The sequence below is a fragment of the Phyllobates terribilis genome, unplaced genomic scaffold (assembly GCF_046119375.1).
Source record: "Phyllobates terribilis strain yellow unplaced genomic scaffold, ASM4611937v1 Scaffold_2__4_contigs__length_985480577, whole genome shotgun sequence".
Classification (NCBI taxonomy): domain Eukaryota; kingdom Metazoa; phylum Chordata; class Amphibia; order Anura; family Dendrobatidae; genus Phyllobates; species Phyllobates terribilis.
In genome coordinates, this window is record NW_027362762.1 from 154,266,678 (window position 1) to 154,289,454 (window position 22,777).

At 44.5% G+C, this 22,777-nt stretch overlaps 1 protein-coding gene across 1 annotated transcript in view; it reads right to left on the bottom strand.

The window, feature by feature from the left end:
* The window catches only part of ITGA5 (integrin subunit alpha 5), a 122,685-nt gene extending 102,239 nt beyond the window's left edge, over positions 1–20,446 (bottom strand). The window contains exon 1 of the mRNA XM_073663161.1: positions 20,164–20,446. Within this exon, the coding sequence (XP_073519262.1) occupies positions 20,164–20,330 (167 nt within the window). The 5' untranslated portion in view covers positions 20,331–20,446. The remainder of the gene's footprint in view (positions 1–20,163) is intronic.
* Positions 20,447–22,777: the final 2,331 nt, after the last annotated feature.

The following is a 22,777-nucleotide window of genomic DNA, read 5'->3' on the forward strand; positions in this document are numbered from 1 at the left end:
AGACCTGCCATGTTCCCAATGATATTCCGCATGTGTTGTGCACATGCTGCGGAAGTTTCAGCTGCGCATTATCATTGGTAGTGCTGCGTTTTTTTCCGCAATTATTTTGCGGAAGCGCTGCGTTTTCGCCGCCATTGACTTGCATTGGAACGCATGGATTCCGCATCACTGTATATGTAGATGGGCATTCCATGCATTTCAATGTGCGGATGGTACCCGGGTGTGGAGGACAGGAGACTCTCCTCCAGACCCGGGTACCATAGAACCTGTGAAAAAAAGAATAAAATAAAAAATAAATATTATATTTACCTTCTGACGGCCCCCGCTGCGCTCGTCTTCCTATGCCGGCAGATTGCGGTGGACTGAAGGACTGGCGCTGACGTCCTAGTCATGTGACGGGTCACGCGATGCTGACGTCGGAAGGTCCTTCAGTGTACCGCGATCTGCCAGCAGCCAGGACGGAGCGAAGCAAGACTGCGGCGGCCATCGGAAGGCAAGTAGATTTATTTTTTTTAATTTTTTACCATTCTTTACGGTCACACTATATATAAATCCATGCAACCGGCATGGATTTATAGTGTGACCAAGTTGACAAGCACTTTCCAAGTGATGCTAAAAATCGCTTGGAAAGCGCTTGTCCACCCGCATGCGGAAATGCATGTGAAGAACGCTTCACATCCACTTGTCCCTGGCAGGAAAAACGCATGTACAATCCGCATGTACAATCCACATGTGTTTTTTCTGCCAGGGGAGATGCAGAAACGCTCAGGAAAAAATCTGGAGCATTTCTGCATCGTGGGTGTGGCGCACCTCACCCAGAGGTGTGGTGTCTCCCTTTCTCTCAGGTAAGGAGGGAGTGCTGCACGGAACCCCAACACCTACATCCAACACTACACTACATCAGGCCAGCAGGAGGGGCAAGACGCAATGTAGTTTTCTGCTGCGCCCTGACCCTGGCTGGGGTGGGGGGAACTAGTTCATGGGAGCACTCACAGTAGATATATAAAAAGGTAGACATCTTAAATTAGTTGGCGAGTTGTGTAGGGACAGTTCAGAGGAACAGTCTGGGAGTAGAGTCTCTGTAGGAGCTCTGCTCCACTACAAGGGCCTAGGACTGAGGCCCAGGAGGGGGATCAGGGAGTAAGCTCCGTTCTGTAGAAGGGATCCTAGGGGAGTACGGCGAGTGCAGGCGGCACCCGTACACCCCAAACCTGCCAAGTGTCAGGAGGATCTAGGCAGCTTCAAGCCTCGGCTGGAAAAACTGGAGGCTTCTGGCTTTGATACCCAGAAGCCGAACCCCCGCTCCAATCCTAGTAAGGTCAAGCAGGTCTGAGCAACTCTGAGGGACAGGTGGGACCTCGCAGCAGCCGAACAGGATTCACAGTGGGAAGCGCAGGGCAGGAGGGAGTAAAGACCCAGCGTGAAGTCGGTCTAGTGAGGCACATAAGAAAGTGGGGTTCTGCCAGGTACACCCGAGCTGCCTGAGGAAGGACTGAACCCCTGCCCGGTGAACACAGTGCGACGCGGGAGGCTTGCACCAGTACAGTGCACCTGTGGACTGTCTAAGAACTGTGAGTAAATCTTGGATGACTGCACTGAGCTGCCTCCACTCCTTTATTTCGCCGGTGCCATTTCCCTCCCTGCACTACAACGCCCAGCGCACCTCCATTTTATCTACGCTGCCCTGAGGCCTGCTCACCTGTGGGGAACTGTTCCATCTCAAGCTGCCCCATCATCTGCCTCAGAGGACTGTCGCAGCGCTGGTGATCCTCACCAGACACCACAGGTGGCGTCACGAATAATCCCAAAAAAACCCATATAATAGAAGTTCCCCTTTTCACTGACCGCCCTGGGTCACGGACCGGGCCAGCCATCGTGATCTCCCCCAAAAGCAGCCATAGGGCCCGGCTGCCGAGTACCCCACGGCCCTGGGGGCGCATCATGGGCACATAGCCTAAGGGCTAGAATTGTTCAGCTAATACAAGGAAGCAAAATCAGCACAGGAATATTGTTGCTAAGGGCCATCAAATAAGAAACCATTTTAATAAAGTGTTCAAAATACAATAAAAAGCCATAACTCATCTAGAGAGGAAAGTTCACACTTTGACCACTAGCCAGATCGGTTTCCAATTTGCTTTCTAGTTTATGATCCTATAAAAAGTAATTCTGACAATTGTAAACTGCACAGTTTGAGAAATGTTCATCAAAAGTATCAGTTTCTGAGAGCAAACCTTCTTGCAATAAAACTATCCAGGAATTTTCCCTTTAACTCAAATTAATCTTCTAGCTACAATTTATCGTATTAGCCCTAGGGTCCTAAAATACAAGTTGGCATCATTTTGCTTTAGGTTATAGAGCCCCAAATTAAAAATCATTAAACCAATCCCCTCCCCCACGTATATGACATTCCTGATGAGGTCTCTTAGGCAGCAGGTGTTATTACCTCTGCACCCCCTGTAGCTACATATATGGTTTACTACCTTTTAAGCAGATATCATTACCAAGACCACCCTAGTGAAAACAGAACAAACAGCATATGGCAACTGGAACAATAATATGTAGTAAGTCATGGCAAAACTGCAGACACATGCTTCCATTCTACCAAATCTCTCGAGATTCTACACAGCCTGTATAGAAGCACCACTCCAGAGTTTTATTCATTTTTGTTTTATAGCAGGGGTGGTGTTAGTAATGCAAGTTCCCTTCCCTATTGTTACACTTCAGCCGCCATCTTCATCTGTTATTAGCGCCACTTCGGTCAGTCTTCTGCATGTTGTTACCTGTTGGATCGCTCCAGTGTTTATTCGGTGATCCGGAAGTCACTACTTAATGTGAGAGAGTATGAGAGCTAGAACAAGGCCCTGAGACTTCCATTGAGAGCTTGTGACTTACCTCTGACTCTCAGCGAGTCAGAAGATGGCAGATTGGGACTTGGCAAGGGGTATTCACAAGTCATGGGTTATGTTACCACGAACGTACCCCCACCTCTAAAATCGGCTACACACTGGGATGGATTAAATTTGCCACACCAGCCTTTATTAAAACAAACAAGAACAAATTAACTATAACTAAATGGAGGATAATCCTCAAAGCCCCTGATCTGACCCGACCCAGAGGGTCCTGAAAGAGGCTCCTGATGCAGTGCCAAACCCAACACGTTTCTTCTGCAATTAGGCGTGCTGAAGGACTAGCCCTTAGTGGCAGGTGAACTCGGGCAGGGTTTGGTCTTCCCCGACCCCCTGCTGCAGGCTACGCACTGGTACCTGCAGCCACTCACTTTCTCGGACACTGCCAGCACTTTTCAGCTGCTGTAGCGTGGCATCCACTGACTACCTCTAAAGCTGCCAGAGAGAATGATGAACGAGATGCCTTTTCCTTTGGCTGTGACTTAAAATGGCTGCCATCTAGCTAATGGACAACACCTTAAAAAAACCCTCTCCCCTTGGAATCAACCCACCTGGTGACCTCTCCCAACACCTCTTTTTATTAACTTTCAACGCATAACCCCCCCTCATCACTTTACTTCCTAACCTAAACCTTGTCATGTCGGCTTCCCTTTAACGGCAGGGCCTAGTACGGTCTGACTGGAGCGGCGCCGATAGCAGATGAAGACAGCACCTGGTAAATATATTACTAGGGCAAGATCCCTGCCATTAGTAACTGCACTCCAGCGCTAAAAATATAATATATATACTACATACATATCTCACACATACAGCTGGAGTGGTGCTTTAGTATAAACACAATTCATTTACCTGCACTAATCAATAAAAGCAGTTTAGGAAACTCAAAAGTATATAGTCTATTAGTTACTCAGCAAGGCCTATGTAAAGTTAAGTTCCCATGGCATAGCATCATACAGTAACAGCAAACTGGAAGGGATTTCTATTGATTTTTCTCTCTAATACACTGTGTAAACTAACTAATTTAGAGGTTGCAGATTTACTGCACTTATCAAAAACTCAGCAAAGCCAACAAATGAGCCAGAGCATAAAAGTTGGTATACAAGTCATGTGTTGGAACACATTCACCACTGTGGCCATTTCACATGCAAAATACAAGAATAAAAACAGAATGAGCATATACACTGTAATAAGTAAACCCAAAAACGGAGTAGCCACAAACCACCCACAAAATTAAAAACAGTTTATTTATAGACGTTAATACTGTTAGAGATAAGCATACTGGTATAAATAGGAAATTGTGGGGATAGCATTAAACACAAAAAAAATCTCATATCGCCACTACCAGCATGGATCATGTGAACAGTCCATATATAAAGTGGTGAGAGCATTTAACAGCAAAATGATAACCTGAAATGACATGCCGCTTAGTAAGGCATGTATTGCTTACCCATAAAAAGGGAGGAAAAAATTAGCCAACCATGCTTCCCTGACACACGTTTTGCGTAATGCATTCTCAATGGGACGTGTGACATTAATTTATGGGAGTACTCTACCGCTCATCTAAATAGGATTCTTTAGGGTGGGTGGGAGGTGAGCGGGACCAAGTACCTTTGCTTCCAACCTGGTTATTTAACAGGTGTCAGATGAATATTTTTGTACTGACTGTAATAAGTAGACAGTAAAATTTTAATAACAAGTGTTCTTAGTTAACACAAAAAAAAGAAATAAAAAGTATAAAAGCCATCCTGCCATGACAAGGTGTACCCAATCAGAACAGTCCTACCCCATCTCTACTATTAAAACCTCACCTTGTGTCAGCCAACAAGACTGGAGATAAGGGAAGAGCAGTATACAAGCACAACTGTTCAGACACCTGCCCATAGGAAGCTGAATAGATGAAATGCCTAGCTCCTGGACACTTCGTTGAGCTAGGCATTTTAGGAAAGGCTCATCCCGAGTGGGTACACTTTGTTGCAGTGGGATGGCTTTTACACTTTGAGCAAAGTAGGGTTAAAGGGAATCTGTCACCCCTTGGGAGATATCAGATCTCTAATATGGGCATACAGGTGATAGAAATGTCCCATATTAACGGTCTGCTTGCAGAGAAATATAGTATTATAAAGTCGGATTTCATCTGCTTGGCGCCCGGGAGACGCCAAGAAATCCCCGCCTATCACCTTAGGAAGCCCAGAAATCCCCGTCCATCAGCTTATTTTGGCGAGTCAGGGGGCCTGCGCACTACAGCACTGCAGGTAAAAATTGGGCCGGGAGGAATAAAAAAAATAAAAAGTGCTCCTGATGTTAGCGGGATGTCAATGAGAAGAGTGCATGTCACGTCACAGGGCCCTGTGATGTGCAGGGGTGGGGAAGATGCAAAATAAGCAGATAGGCGGGGATTTCTTGGAGTCCCCTGGGCGCCAAGAAGATGAAAACAGATTTTATAAAACTACATTTCTCTGCAGACAGCTAATATGGGACATACAGGTATGTATAGATTTACATTTCTATAACCTGTATGCCCATATTAGAGGTCATATCTCCCAGGGGGGTGAGATTCCCTTTAACCAAAGTACCCTATGTTGTTATTTACATGTACTATTACAGGGTCTATACTCATTTTGGTTTTGCTCTTTGGTTTTAACATCTAAAACTCAGCAAATAAGAATTGTGGAAATGTAGTGTAATGGCAAAATCATGCCACAACTTAAAACATTTTCCTATGAGAAAACAATTGACTAGCACAAAATGTTCCTTGCCTTTATTTCCCATAGGAAACTGCTGAAGTTACAGCTCAATATCATCTGTTATCACATTTAAAATAAATAGGCGACCATGTAATAAATGTCTGCTCCACCACAGAGGCAGATTTCCGTGTTATCCATTAAAAAAAGAGTAAATAAACCAGTCCCTGTCAATCTGACAACTTTTAAAGAGGATGCCCATAGGATGTGTCAATTTTAAGACAGATGCAATTCTGTTGGTGGAACATGCATCTATCCCAAGAACAAGGATCCGATTAGAGCCATTATCTAGTGCAGAGAACCCTTTTTCTGCCAAGTGCCATTTAGATATTTATACCATCAATCAAATATGTAAAATGATCAACTTAAAAATATACATCACAGGAGACACGGAGGCTGGAGCAGATACATCACAGGAGACACGGAGGCTGGAGCAGATACATCACAGGAGACACGGAGGCTGGAGCAGATACATCACAGGAGACACGGAGGCTGGAGCAGATACATCACAGGAGACACGGAGGCTGCCACTGCCATCTTCATCTGTGGGACGGGAGCGTATCGCACACCAACTCTGCCCACAAAGCTCATCCTGACACTAGCACTAGCCAGCGTCAGGACAATCCTTCATTGCATGCACCCCACCATTCAGTAGTAAACTGTAGCAAACGCTGCGTGCAAGAAGAAATTAAGGCTCGGTGACCAGCCAAACTGGTCTGCTGGCCTGAGCACTGCGGTCCCCGAGAATCTGCCAGTGGCCTGGAGGTTCCCCACCCCTGATAGAGTGGGAGCACACACACACACACACACACACACACACACACACACACACACACACCTCTCCATTAGTTCATATGGGAGCTCTAAACTGGCCAGAAAGCGGACTAAATTTTGTTCATATAGAAATGAATGGAAACAGTAGCACATCCAAGTCAGACATTTGTGGCATATCCAGAGGAAAAAAAAAAAACGTAACAGGCTGAATTAAAAAGGATGAAAATAGCTTTATTGGAGCTTTTTTGCTTTTAAGAGTAAACTTGGATTAGATCAGAAGCTAATGGGTAAACCATTCACAAATAAAACTGGCATCGTAAAAACAGTTTCTGCTTGGTTCTAATTGTAATCTTTGCAAATGGTGTATACTGTAGATGTGAAAAGGGCATCTTGACAAACAGACAAGTGTCTAACTGGCTTTACACGTCATATAGCCATCGGACAAACTATGGTTCGACTGATGGCCATCTCTCCATGTATAGGAAATCAATAGCATTGCTACCGAGGAGGGGGATGGGGGAGGTAAGGCACAGGGGGCCCCACCCAGAGCTACTGCTACTCTAAATCGTTTCAGTGTTTCTTAATGATTGTTCAGTGCGCATAGAATATCATTGGCGGCAGCACAAGCTTTCTTAACCACAGGACGATGTGCTCCCAAGGACGATAATTTTAATGCCGGCATCAACGATCCAATCTGATGGATGAGCATTTTGCTTATTCATTGGGTGATTGCTGATAATTATTGGCGGTGGCTTTAAACCTAATTGAGATGTCTAGCGAAGACTCGTTACTGATTATCGGCTCATCTAAAAGGGCTTTTAGACCTTTCTAATCTGATCCCACCAATGTGAAGCTAGAGATAACACATACTAGTCTATATTTAAAAAGCACAAGACTACATTATGCTTCATAGCAGGTTTTTTCCCCTCCTTTATTAACCCATTATCTACCAATGTCCTTTTAATGGGACTCCTAATTTTTTGCTTCTAGCCACTAAGATTTTCTAATTAGGTCCAATAAAACAAAAAATGAAAATTACTAATATGGCAAGTAATGGGTTAAAAGCGCTGATTCTGGGGAAAAAAAAAAAAAGTGGCCAACGTTTAAAGAAAAGAAAATAACCCATGTATGTTGTGCAGAAAAATCAATCATTTTGTACTGATAAAGTACATTCCCAAAGAAGTAGTAAAGCAACCAGGGTCATATGTTTTATTGCTCCCTGTCAAAAATGCTGCCAGCCAGAATAAGCATGCACCCAGACCCTCTAGGAAGAGGAATTGTAGTCTTGATCTCTACAAGAGAAAAGTAGCGGCCGAAAGATAAACGACCTGGCGGGTCTAAGAAAGACCCATGTGCGTCATTACTCATTCTCTTTACAGAGGAGATATTCAGATGAAACTAAAAAATTATATTATATTATATTTATTTATATTTAATATATATATATATATATATATATATATATATATATATATATATATATATATATATATATATATATATATATATATATATATATATATATATATATATATATATTTTAAGGATCCCAGTATTTTACATGGAGCGCCAATCACATTACAGGTCTATTCGTGGACATTCCTTAAAATTGTAGAAGCCCAAAACTGCTTGACTAGGCATCTATACATGCTTAAATGGGGAAATTATTTGAATAGTGCCCTGAGCGATGCTGATTGGAGATTTGTATAGTCTAGAGCAGTCATTTCAGCATCTTGTATCACTTATAGAAGAGGACAAATACAAAATCTTCCACTTCTGGTACCACACCCCTGAGCTTCTACATAAGTTAGATCCATCTATCTCGGGACTGCTCCCTGATAAGACCATTCTGGACAAAATGTACAAACTTTGATTAGTCAAGTCTTTGATCTAGACCCATCATTAGATCATCAACACTTTTTCCTTAATATTTTCAACAAAATATATGTAAAAGAACTGTTAAGCCCCCGTCTCACATAGCGAGATCGCTAGCGAGATCGCTGCTGTGTCACGGTTTTGGTGACGCACCAGCGATGTCGCTATGTGTGACACTTTCTAACGATCAGGCCCCAGCTGTGAGGTCGCTGATCGCTGCAAAGTGTCCTGGACCATTTTTTGGTCGTTGCTCTCCCGCTGGTCAGCACACATCGTTGTGTGTGACCAGCGGGAGCAGCGATCAGGCTGGTAACTATGGTAAACATCGGGTTACTAGGGGCACACGCGCACTTAGTAACCCGCTGTTTATCATGGTTACGAGCCTGCTAAAGTGAGCGGTAACCTCCTGCTCACTGTAGCAGAGTGGTAACCATGATAAACAATGGGTTACTAGGTGCGTGTGTGCCCCTAGTAACCCGATGATTACCATAGTTACCAGCCTGCTCCTGCTTCAGCAGGCTCGTAACCAGGAGCAGGACATCGTGGAAAGATTCTTTCCACGATGTCGCTGCTCCCCTGATCGTTGGTGAGCCTGCCTGTTTGACAGCTCACCAGCGACCACATAGCGACGCAACAACGATCCCTGACAGGTCGTATCGCTGTCGGGATCGTTGCAGCGTCGCTAAGTGTGACGGGGCCTTTAGACATCAACACATATTGACAGCTGCAAGATGTTTGATATCACAAGGATCAAAGATACCAGAAATTTCGAATATCGCACTGCTCTGAATGATCAAACAGTTAAGAGATTCAACCTCATTTGGTCCCCATGGGACACCTTTTGGGTACTTCTGAATATTTAGGAACCTTATTTGCTGGGTCATATCTCCTTCCACCCTTCAAGCCCCAACTCATTCATCCCCCTTTCCTTTTGTCTAGTTGTATGTATCCCCCATATACATATGTGGCACCCCAGGGGTCTGGTTTCCACAGTAATGTAATGTTATGTCTGAGAGCAGGTGGGAGGTCCTTTGGTCAGGGATCCTGTGCATGCCACACCTCCTGCCCAGTCTTGGGAGGGGAAGAACTTCCCCTATATAAACCCGGGGCTGAAGCAGGGTTAGCAGTCAAGGAGAGTAGAGACAAGAAACAGCAGAAGCAATACTACCACGAGTCAGGGGCTGGCAGCTGCAGAGCTCGCCCTGACTGAGAAGCTTTCTTACCGGACCCGGCGTCCGAGGCTGTGGGGACTAACTCTTACCCAGCAGCAGAAGCCGACCGGCAGGGGATTTCAGGTCCTCAGGCCCAGAAACCCGAAGGCACGGTCACACGCGTGGGACCAGCACCGCCATCGTGGAGCGGAAGCCATTAGAAGGCCCCGAGTCACCGGCCATACGGGTGAGCACCACACGGTACACTCAGGGACGTGGGCTACTTATATCCGCTTCTAGCAAGGTAGCCAGAAGAGTACAGTCAGTTTGGGAGGCCTACAACTCCGCCTGGCCAGGGGAGATCCCATCTGCTCAAGGACTGACCAGGCCCCGTTCACTAGCAAGTACTCCGGGAGGGTCTATCGTTGTTACCAGTAAAGACCCTGAATTACACCGCACCGTCTCTGAGTGGTTCCTGCTACCCCCATCATCCACATCTGCTGCCCTGAGGCCATACCCCTCCCGTTGGGGGTTATACCATCTACGCTGCACCATCCATCCACCGGCCTCAGCGGACTGTCCTGCAGCGGCAGCTCCATAGCTGCATTCAACGGGTGGCGTAGTCGTCCTGCATCTACCGCTGTTACATCGCCGCTCAGTTTGACTCCCTGGGCACGGACCGGGTCACCGCCACGAGACTACAACCCTCAAGAGATCCGGCTCCGGGTAAGCTCCCGCGTGCGCAACGCAGCGCGACACAGGCCCAGGGGCGCGTCACATACATACATATCAAAGCTAATTTACTTTGTTTTCATTGCAATCTGCTAATCTTTATTCCTTTTTCCAAGTCTGTTCTTTGTTGAATATGAAAATCTTTTAAAAAAAAAAAAAAAGAAGAAGTGTAGAAGCCATGTACTGCCAGATCTATATTCTTAAAATCTCTACCCTCATCATTACTTCAAATTTAAGATACCAATTTTGTGGCAAAGAATTACAGATTGGGGTTCAGTTATTTCTACCACTTCAGAGACGTTACCCACAGGAATAGACCAATCCTATGTGGTCAAGAATTTCAAAGAAGTTTAAAAGCTTCAATAGAAAATTGTGGGATGCTAAAAATGGAAAAATATAAAATACCCAATATAGTAAGCATAACCTCATAGTTTGATATTAATGAACACACAATTTAACATGTGAAAGGAAAGAGTCAGAACAGAAACTGGTCTTTGTTAAGTTTGTATCATTTTTAGGATTTAAAGATTTCTCAGTCTACAAAAACGACCAATTATCCATAGAAAGACCCCCCACCGATTGCTAGAATAGTGAACTTAGATCTTTTTTTGCCCCCAAGCTTGAGCCCAGAATAGTTAAATGAAGTGGACAATCTCACACACCTTGCAGCTTCATTCATGCATTCATTGGAATACAGGAATGTCGTCAATAGCCGATCGAAGCACTTGGTCATCTTATGATGCATTTACACAGGCAGACTTCAGGCCGATGAAAAAGTCATCTAGAGCCGGTTTACACGGACCGACGAACAATGATGGGGACAAAATGATAGTTATTGTGGTTCTGTCTCCATACAGCATCTTGTTAAATATTTACTCCAGCGTAAAAGTTCTGATCACCCAACAAATGGGCGATTTGTTTGTTCGTAAGGCGATTGTGTGACAATCAGGAAAAAAAGTGTTCCTACGAATGTCAAGTGTTTCAAGGGCAGCACGATGGCTCAGTGATTAGCACTGTTGCTTTGCAGCGCTGGTGTCCTGGGTTCAAATCCCACCAAGGACAACATCTGTAGAGAATTTGTATGTTCTCCCAGTGTCTGAGTGAGTTTCCTCCGGTTTCTGCTCACACTCCAAAAAACATACCGATAGGGAATGTAGATTGTGAGCCCCAATGGGGACAGAGTTGATAATGTCTGTAAAGTGCTATGGAATTAATGGTGCTATATAAGCGAATAAAATAAATAAAAATAAAATGTTCGGTCACCAGTTACAGGCTGATCTAATTGCATCATTAATCAGTGGCATAGATTTAAGAACAGTGGTCATAATTTCCCTGTTCTGCCGAAGGTGGGAGGAACAGTGGTAGGAGCTACATCGCCAGAACAATATTCACCTATCCGGTAAATAATATTTTACGAACAAATTTACACAAAAAACACCATTATTAAGTAACAGGCAACATATGGTACATACATAAGCGGATTATAATGAGGGCAATCTGGGCTACCACCCGGGGCCCGGAGCTCCAAGGGGGCCTATGGCCAGACTGCCCTCATTATAATGTTATGTGCGCCACCCGCCCGCAGGACAATGCAGCAGACGCGAACACGCAGCGCACTCTGCATGCCCACGTCTGCTGTACTCACACGCAGAGCCCCTGGGATTCCCGTCTGTTGGCTCCTGCACTGCAGCTCCTGTGGTGCTCTGCTGGCTCCGCCCCCTGCTAGTCTTGTGCTCTCTTTCTTCCTGTTTCCTCCTGCTGGCAGCTCCTGGTGATGGTAAGAAGCAAATAACTTCCTGTTCTGCAAGAGAGTGGGCTGCAGGGTATGCGACCACGGGGGCTGCATAACATTATCTTGGGGGCTACAGATTAAGGTTATCCTGTGGGTTTGGGCGGCTGCAAGGAGCTATGTGGGGGCTCATTCATAATATTAATTACACACACACACACACACACACACACACACACACACATACACTCATACTGTATGTATATGGCTGTGTGGGGGTTCATGTTGTATGTACAGGGACTGTGTGGTGTCATTGTATGTAGGAGACTTTTTGGATTCATACTGTATCAAGGGAGCTATGGGGCGCTCATACTGTATCTATGGGGCTGTGTGAGGGTTCTTACTGTAGCCATGTAGGGGCTCATACTGTATGGTGGCATTGTCTGTAGGGAGCTCATACTGTATATTGGGGGACTGGTGTCATTGTATGTAGGGGACGATCCATACTATATAAAGGGCGTTATGTGGGCACTCATACTGTATCTATGGGGCTGTGTGAGCTTACCATATCTACTGTAGGTAGCTATGGAGGTGCTCATACTATATGTAGGGTGTTATGTGTGGGTTCATACTGTATATGGGGGGGCTCATATTTAATGTAGGGGCTGTGTGTGGACTCCTATTGTATGTAGGGGCATATTGCCTGCACCTGTGAACTGTTCTCCTCAATGCAGTTCGGCTTATAGTCTCCTTTTCTGGTCCTGATTGAAGGAATTCCCTTAATGACCAAAGAAGGAGAAAAAGCGTCGGAGGAAGACGCCATTATCCCCTTAACGACCTTGTGTCTTTGTTTTTGTGTTTTCATTTTTTGCTCCCCTTCTTCCCAGAGCCAGAACTTTTTTAATTTTCGTTCAATATGGCCGTTTGAGGGCTTATTTTTTGCGGGAAGAGTTGTACTTCTAACGCCTTCACTGGTTTTACCATATCTTGTGCTGCAAAACGGGAAAAAAATTCCAAGTGCGGTGAAACTGCAAAAAAAAATGCAATTCCACAGTTGTTTTTTGGGTCCTTTTTTTACCACGTTCACTGATTGCTATAACTGACCTGCCATCATTATTCTCCAGGTCATTACGAGTTCGTAGACACCAAACATGTATAGGTTGTTTTTTATTTAAGTGATGGAAAAAAAAACACAAAAAAAACGCCATTTTCTGAGACCCGTAGCGTCTCCATTTTTTTGGGATCTGGGCGAGTGCTTATTTTTTGTGCGCTGGGCTGACGTTTTTTTTATCGATACCATTTTGGGGTAGATCCGATGTTTTGATCTCCCGTTATTGCATTTTACTGCAATGTTGCAGCGACCAAAAAATACATAATTCTGGCATTTAGAATTTTTCTCTCGTTACGCCATTTACTGATCGGATTAATTCTGTTATATTGATAGATCGGGCAATTCCAAATATTATATATATATATATATATATATATATATATATATATATATATATATATATATATATATATATATATATATATATATATATATATATATATATATATATATATATATATATATATATTATTTTGAATGGGAGGTGATTTAAATTTTTTTAATTTAATATTTTTAAAACATTTTTTTTTTTTTTTTTTTTTTTTAAACACTTTGCTTGTTTCTAGTCTCCATAGGAGACTAGAAGCAGCAGTTGTCTGATTGCTTCTACTGCATACAAGCAATGAGCCGATCGCTTGTATGCAGGAGAAATGCTCACTTGCTATGAGCGCTGACCACTAGGTGGTGCTCATAACAATTGAGACATGACAACTATAGGCATCTGCTGTAGACCCTGGGTTGTCATGCCCACCCATTGGTGACCAGCGATCACGTGATGGTGGTCACCGATGGGCAGGGCTTAAGACACGCTTCATGGAAGCGCGAGTTAAATGCCGCTGTCAGAGATTGACAGCGTCATTTAACATGTTAACAGCTGTGGGTGGATCACGATTCCACCCGCGGCTGTTGCGGGCACATGTCAGCTGTAATAATCAGCTGACATGTGCTCGGTTCAGTGCAGGCTCACCGCCGGAGCCCCCGCTGAACCGGCCTTCCCGACCTGGTGCGTACTATTACTGACCAGGTCGGAAAGTGGTTAAGCCAAGTACACAACTGTTCAGGCCCTATAGGGAAGATTGCCTGTTTGTTATCTGTCTATCCCCGCATCTGTTTTAAGTGTTGCGGTTGTCTAACAGACAAAAACCAAAACATGCAGCCGCAGGGACTCGAATATACAGTATTATCCTAGTATCTTGTAGTGCTCGGATAACACGTTATCTGAGCACATTCGCTCATCACTAATGTCTTTATGAATTGTTTTTAAATTGAGAATTTTTTTTTATGGTTTACATGTATGAAGGCCCCATAGATTGATTGCTTTGGTTGTTAATTGAGGGGACTATGTGGGTGCTCGTACAATATATACAGTGCCTACAAGTAGTATTCAACCCCCTGCAGATTTAGCTGGTTGATACATGCGGAATTAACTTGGCATTGTGACATTTGTACTGTAGATCAGCCTGGAAGTGGGAAATGCACTGCAGTAAATATTGTTTTTGTTTTGTTTTGTTTTTTTTGTTTTTTTAAAAACGTTAAAAGTTAATTCAGAGTGTCATTTATTATTCAACCCCTCAAACCACAAGAATTCTGTTTGGTCCCCCTAAAGTATTAAGAAGTAGTTCAGGCACCAAGAATAATGAGCTTCACATGTGTGGATTAAAGATCTCTTGCCAGCCTTTTCTGACTATTTAAGACCCTCCCCAAACTTGTGAACAGCACTCAGACATGGTCAACATGGGAAAGACAAAAGGAGTATTCCAAGGCCATCAGAGACCAGATCGTGGAGGGTCACAAGGCTGGCAAGGGGTACAAAACCCTTTCCAAGGAGTTGGGCCTACCTGTCTCCACTGTTGGGAGCATCATCCGTAAGTGGAAGGCTTATGGAACTACTGTTAGCCTTCCACGGCCTGGACAGCCTTTGAAAGTGTCCTCCCGTGCCGAGGCCAGGCTTGTCCGAAGAGTCAAGGCTAACCCAAGGACAACAAGGAAGGAGCTCCGGGAAGATCTCATGGCAGTGGGGACATTGGTTTCAGTCAATACCATAAGTAACGTACTCCACCGCAATGGTCTCCGTTCCAGACGAGCCTGTATGGTACCTTTACTTTCAAAGCGTCATGTCAAGGCTCGTCTACAGTTTGCTCATGATCACTTGGAGGACTCTGAGACAGACTGGTTCAAGGTTCTATGGTCTGATGAGACCAAGATCGAGATCTTTGGTGCCAACCACACACGTGACGTTTGGAGACTGGATGGCACTGCATACGACCCCAAGAATACCATCCCTACAGTCAAGCATGGTGGTGGCAGCATCATGCTGTGGGGCTGTTTCTCAGCCAAGGGGCCTGGCCATCTGGTCCGCATCCATGGGAAAATGGATAGCACGGCCTACCTGGAGATTTTGGCCAAGAACCTCCGCTCCTCCATCAAGGATCTTAAGATGGGTCGTAATTTCATCTTCCAACAAGACAACGATCCAAAGCACACAGCCAAGAAAACCAAGGCCTGGTTCAAGAGGGAAAAAGTCAAGGTGTTGGAGTGGCCTAGTCAGTCTCCTGACCTTAACCCAATTGAAAACTTGTGGAAGCAGCTCAAGAATAAAGTCCACATGAGACACCCAAAGAACCTAGATAACTTGGAGAAGATCTGCATGGAGGAGTGGGCCAAGATAACTCCACAGACCTGTGCCGGCCTGATCAGGTCTTATAAAAGACGATTAATAGCTGTAATTGCAAACAAGGGTTATTCCACAAAATATTAAACATAGGGGTTGTATAATAATTGACCCACACTTTTATGTTAAAAATTTAATAAAATTCAACTGAGCAACATAACTTTTTGGTTTGTAAGATTTATGCTTCTGTTCATAAAACCTACTCTCGTTTGCAGTTTGAAGGCTCTAACTTATTTGCATCTTATCAAACCAGCTAAATCTGCAGGGGGTTGAATACTACTTGTAGGCACTGTAGGTTATGTCTGACTCGCCCTCCCTGAGCGGTGGGGTTACTCAGAGCCGGGTCAGTGTAGATGTTGCGGGGATGCAGTCGTGGCCTTGACCCATCCCGTGCCCAGGGCTGTCACCTGAAAAAAAATGGGCTTTTTGGACGAGTGGTTGTTCGACTACGCCACCTGTGGTTTCTGGTGAAGGCCACCAGCGCTGCAACAGTCCTCTGAGGCTGATGTTCTGGCAGCTTGGTTGGTAATACTCCCCACAGGCGGAGTAGGCCTCAGGGCAGTGTTTGATTAACGGTGTGGAGGTATGGTGGGTGCAGTGCCGCGCGGGAATAAACAAGCGGAGGCGGTGAATGAAGTCATCCGGGTCTTTACTCACTTTAGATGCACTTTCAGCCGCAAAGCTTCTCTCTGCTACACACAGCATACTGCGGCCACCAGGAAGGGGGTTCAGCACTTCCCAGGTAGATCAGGAGCACCTGTCGAGACCCCACTGGTGTGTTTCTCTCCTTAGTAAGTTCTCCCACGGAGTCTTCTCCTGACTGTGTGTGGTATGAACGTGGTGTAAGGCCGGGTCCCACTGGGTAAACGCAGTTTGAAGGATACAGGTGGCGACTCCGCTCCGTCCGTATCCCCCTGGGATCCACTACGCCTCAGGGCTTTTCTGAGACGTGAAGTGACAAAGTCAGATATCAGGGGGCCGGTTACCCCTTTTGCAGCAGGAATCCCTCTGGCTAGGCCAGAATAAAGAATACAGGTGGCGACTCCACTCCGTCCGTATCCCCCTGGGATCCTTTTGCCTGTGGAGCCCATCTCCTCTGCTCCCCTCCAAGGCCTTCTTAGAACAGGACCCTGACCGGGCAGAGACACTGGTTAACTCTGACCCGCTCCTCGTCTCAAGGCCAGAGAGCGAGGACCGTGAATCTTCAGCCAGCTACAGATTCTAGCTGGACCCTGACAGAATATAGCTGTCTATACTAAGGAAATCCTGAAAACATGACCTGTTGGTGGGCCTTGAGGACTGGAGTTGGGGAACCCTGATCTAAGCTATGTAGTAGCAGGAAGTCTCTTTTTCCCTGCATGACTCATGAGTCACTGCAAAAGTCCCTGGCAAGGGACAATAAATAAAAAAAAATATCATCCAGTTGCTACTGGTTTTTTTTGGTATGGACAAAAATGTTGTGCAGGCCATGGATTTTGATCCAGCTAAAAGACGTATTGCAGGCAAATAAAAGACTTAAGAAATTTCCACCCACATCAAGTGACTACAGGACATGTGAACACAGCCTTAGAGTAAAGGCTCATTCAGATGTCGATAATTTTTCTTGAATATAATAAAACAGTCCAAGTTTCATAGTCGTTTTTCATCAGAGCGTCACATTGGTCAATGTGTACGTTTTTACCATAGAAGTTTGGTCAGAGAATCATAAGTTTTTCGCAGATGCAATAAAACAAACCTTGATGGAGGTTTCTCAAACTTCTACCAAACACAGATGGGATCAAAAGCAGACAGGTCTCCATGACTTTGTCCGTAAAAATACACAGATATGTGAACAACTCCATAGACTATAATAGGTACAAGTTCTAGCCATGAAAAACACAAGAAATACAGTCATCTGAATGACCCCAAACACTGTGGAAATTTACGCTAAAGTTGCAGCCAAAGGCGACTTTCACACCAACTTTGGCGGATCAGCAAACTACGAAGGGTGCGAGAGTAACACCACGTCAAAAAGTAACCTTTTTAATGCGGCTACCTAGGTGTCCTCCAGAAGAGCATCAGACAAATATCTGAAAATGCAAATATTCAATTACTGCTGATAAAGGAGGATTTAGAAGGACTAATGTTTGAAAAAATATTTTGTTAGCTAAACACATTAGTGCTATTCAGCGGCTATAATACATTGTAGATCACATATAGATCCTGTCTAGCACTGTACATATGGTAGGCTCCCATTCACAGCGCCTGTACTATCTCAGTGAACAGATTCCTGTGGGTGCCATACAGGGGCTGGACACAATCCTCACTGTTGCTGCGTGTCCGGTTTCAGGAAGCGCTGTCCTGTTAAACATTATTACTCACTTTCCTCATGTGGCTCTGAGCTGTATGGAGAAGCCCTTACTCCCCTCAGAGGTCCTGCGCCCACTGAGAGCTGACTGGGCACAGCCATGTATACACTGGTAGCACCAGATCAAAGGGCTAAATGGGTCATCATGAGGATTGTGGGGTTAGGGATAGATGACCACTCCTTTAAGGTTCTTACAAGGTATGAGTCATTGCATTATATTACAGCCCACAGATGAGCATTAAGTGTGATTAAATTTGCTATAGGTGCGGTAAACTGAACCTATTGCCACTTTTTTTACCTATGGAAGTAGTGGTATGGTTATTAAGGCGCTTATCCCCCAATAAATATGATTTTTTTTTTTTTTTTTTTTTGTAGAGATCTGATGTACCAGTCGTGAGAAATCTAGTATAGAATACATATGCAAATCAAGCTGGAAGTGCATTGGGACGTGTCACAGAAGCCTCCAGTGCACTTCCGGCCTGATTTGCATACTTATTCTATGCTAGATATCTCACGACGGGCACATCAGATCTCTACAAAATAGTTATTATATTAGAAGACAGCACCTACACAGCCATAATACGGCCTTCAAATATTAAAACAGATGTGCTGACAGTCTCTCTTTGACTGCAACCATTAGGCTCTATTGAAATTCATAGAAGAGATTTAGGGTGTATCCACACACAGGGGCGGGAAAATCATTGGTGCAACCAGTGCAGGCACACGGGGGCCCAAGAGGTGGGGGGCCCATATCCACCTCCAAATCGGGTGGAATAGTGCATTATTATTAGATTGCAAAGGGCCCATATACTGTTCTTGCACAGGGGCCCCCCCCTCCAGTCTACAATGTCCACATGTAATCAAAAATGGACACAGACAGAAGGGGCCCCTGTGCAAGAATATGTGGGCCCTTTGCAGTCCAATAGCTCATCATAATGCACAACTCCACCTGCTTTGAAGGTAGAAGTGGCCCCCTTACCATTGTGGGGCCCAAGAGGTATGTCCGCTCCTGCATGTACTGCACACAGAAGCTGCAGCAGATTACAGTACCAGTCATGTGGATCAGATTGCAATCTGTCTCACCCACGTGCCGTGGATATTTTCAAATCTGTAGCATGACAATTTACGGTGCACGCAATGTAATCCACGGATGTGCTGCAGACTTTTCCACCAGTGTGAAGCAACCCTGAAGAGTATTAAAAAAAAAAAAAAAAAAAAAAAAAAAAGGATAAATAATGCAGGAGGGCAGTTGCCACTTTAATGCCTGCCGCTGCCCAGTAGTGCTTGGAGTCACTACATATAAATAACACAACTAAACAATTGCCAATAGGATCAGAGCATTCGGGCCAAAATGTGAATTTATAGCCATCAGTAAAATATTCTGTCTCACTCACAGACTCGAGTTGTACCTAAAAAACTACAGGAAACCGGGAGTTGGGTCATCACCAGGTAATATCAAACAGATGGGGAGAGCAGGATCCCTCTCCAAATCCAGACACAAAAGATGGGACTGCCTAGGAGTTTACTAGTAAGCAGTAATAGGAGGGGGCAGAGACATACAAGAGTGTGAATCGATAAAAAAAAAATACACAGAGGGGAGAGAAGGTAAAGGGAATGTCTGCAAGAGAGGAGGCATGAAAAAAAATGTATTGGTGGTGGGGAGAGAAGGGAAATGAGACTATGGAAGGGAGTGTGTAAGTAACGGAACAGAATCAGGGGCGGGATGATACAGAGTGGCAACAGAAGAACAAAAAGACTCAAAAGTTCTGCCAAGATCAGACAATACACAGAATGTCAGCAAGCTGAGCGAGGAGAACTACATGACCCAGCCGGCTCACCTCCACTCGGGCTTTTTCACACTTATTTGCCAACAGGATTTATGAAGGATGTGAACAGCCTAACAACACAATGACAAGAGCCAACAGAGGCTGCCAAGGGTTAACGTAGGTCTCGGTCTGTCTGAGATAGGGAAATTAGATTGTGAACACCATGGGGACAGACATTGACAAAAGTGAGAAGTTCTCTGTACAGCGCTGCAGAATATGTTGGTGCTATATAAATAACAGGTAAATTCAAGAAATATTCAGACCCCGGGGTAATTCCTGGTATTGATCACTAGAACTAACCTCTCTTTATCCGGGAAGTAGAAATCCGTGGAATAACCAAATAAGCTGCCTTCTGGTCCAGAATACACCGCCGGCTGCTCCACATCCAAATTAAATCCATGGATAGAGATGAAAGTAAGGAGGAGGCAGGCTGACAGCAAGACGGGGGTCTCCTGGAGGCTCTGCATGGCTGTCTACTGAAGGCTTCTTTACTTGGTTGCAGGAGAAGGGACCATGTGAAGTGGGAGCTGCTAGGATGCAAGCTGACTTTGAAAAACCCAAAAACTACTCCAATGAAAAGCCCCTCCTAAATGAGCTGCAGGGTGTTCCCCACTGCCAGAGGAGGGGCGGCGGAGCTGCACCACTCCCCACCTCCTTTTTGTTCAATGAACAGATCCTCTCTTTCTGTGCTGTATGTGGATTTAATTAGGCCTCTTTCTATGTGTGTTTTCTCTTCTCTCTCATTTTGCATCTTAATAACCCAAAGTCCCACAGGCTGATGCTTAATGCAATTATCCTAAACCGCTTTGTTTCTGGTAAGCTGTTAATTAAATCACACGTGTGACTGGAGAGAAAGGTAAACTGATTTCACATCAAAGTCACGTGGAGGTAGGAGTGAAAAAGAGAGACCTAATGGAAGGAGGTAATGGAGAAAGGGACAATGCTGGCGTCTCCTAATGATGGACTACAGAAGACGTGATGAACCCCGGCGTGAGGTGCTGAGCCTTGTTATATGCCATCTTACAAATCCTGATATTATATACAGCATCGGGGTATTCTGTGGTAATGGGTAGCAAATTGTAAAAGAGAGAGCGAGCGCGAACGAAAGAGAGATGTGAGCTACCATAACACACATGGTCAGATATGGAGCTTTTTCTGGACTAAAGCATCCAAACCCATTCAGGGGCAATTTTACGTAACTGTAAGGCCACATTCATACTTTCAGTATTTGGTCAGTATTTTACATCAGTATTTGTAAGCCAAAACCAGGAGTGGGTGATAAATACTGAAGTGGTGACGTGTTTCTATTATACTTTTCCTCTGATTGTTCCACTCCTGATTTTGGCTTACAAATACTGAGCTAAAAAACTGAACGTGTGAATGTGGCCTAAGGTTGCCTGCAGATGAAAACTTGGACGATTTTTTTTATTTTAATGCATGAGTCATCCGTATGTTTGTTTTTCTATGTCCATGTGACATACGTGTGCTATCTCTGTGTGATCCGTTTTCATACAGCTACATGTAAACCATGTACATGATCACATACCGTTTTCTAGGTTCAAAATAGAAATGTGTCCGTAATAATCAGATGCCACTCTGATGGTCTGTCTGGGATCAGATTTTTTTTCTCGCACCCATAGACTTGAATATGTGAGTCTCATCTGAGACTCGTAAGGGAATAGTGCATTTTTAGTTGCAATTTTTTTATCCTCATGGGCAGTCAGACGAAGGAAAGAATCACTCCTCTGAGCAGAACTATTGAATAACATGGGTCAGTGTGCTGTCGGATAACACATCGGTTTATACACTCATTTGCATGACCCTGGGAGTCCACACAATGTGTTGCGATGCAGTCTCTTACGATAGGAAAGCCATGATAGTAGGAATGTGCGTATTTACTGTACATTTTGCTGCTGAAAGTTCTGGAACGGACCCATTCATTTAAAACAACCCCTTTCTGATGAGTTGAAAATTATTTTCAGTTGTAGAAATTTCTGCAACAAAAACTGCAGTGTGGGAATTCCCGTTAAAGGGTTTATTTTTTCTGTTTTCAGCAATGCCCTTTTCCCGTCTCCCAATGCACTTCAGACTAGCAGCATGGATGGGCTGATGGTCTGAACTCTGGGCTCTCCCAGGCAGTAAGTATGGGCAGCTTTGCCTCTGTAGCATTGTAGGAACATAGGGCGACAGATCGGCTTCAGAGCAGCGCATGCAAACTTTAAGGCCTCAATCAGATGTTGGATTTTCATGGATAGAACTTATACCTGTGATAGTCTGTGGAGCCATTCACATATTTGTCATTTTTTGCAGACCGAGCAGTCCACAGAAAATCGTGGAGACATGCCTGATTTTGATTCGAGGGTCGGATCAAAATTGGCAATGCAAGTTTATTGGTCCGTGGAAAAGTCGAAGAATTGGACCATACTTGAACGCCGTCCAATTTTCATGTCCTGTGACATAGGAGAAGCTGGAGGAACTATTTTTTTTTTCTCCACGTATGAGAAAAATGTATGACACTTAGACCACACTCTGATCAAATCAATCAGTCGGTTTTTCTCGTACACAAGAAAAACAGATGTCTGAATGAGGCCTTAAGCAAAGAGCTTCCAAGTGCATGCTTCTTGCCTAGGGAATCGGACACCTCTGACACAGCAGAGGTGGCCAGTAACACATGCATTGAGCAGCAAACAATGGAATTAAAAATCCCTCCGTTCTTGAGTACAGAGAGGAATTTTAAAAAGAGGTAGATGTTAGACTGCAAAATTACTTGTGCAAGATCTTTACAATTCTATCCATTAAAGTAGATGAGCCAAACCATTTAAAAAGGATCGGTCATCAGATCAAAAGTGGTGAACATAAAAATTAGCCCTAAATAAAAAGGTCTGTATCTCTGGAACCATATGGCGGATTAAAA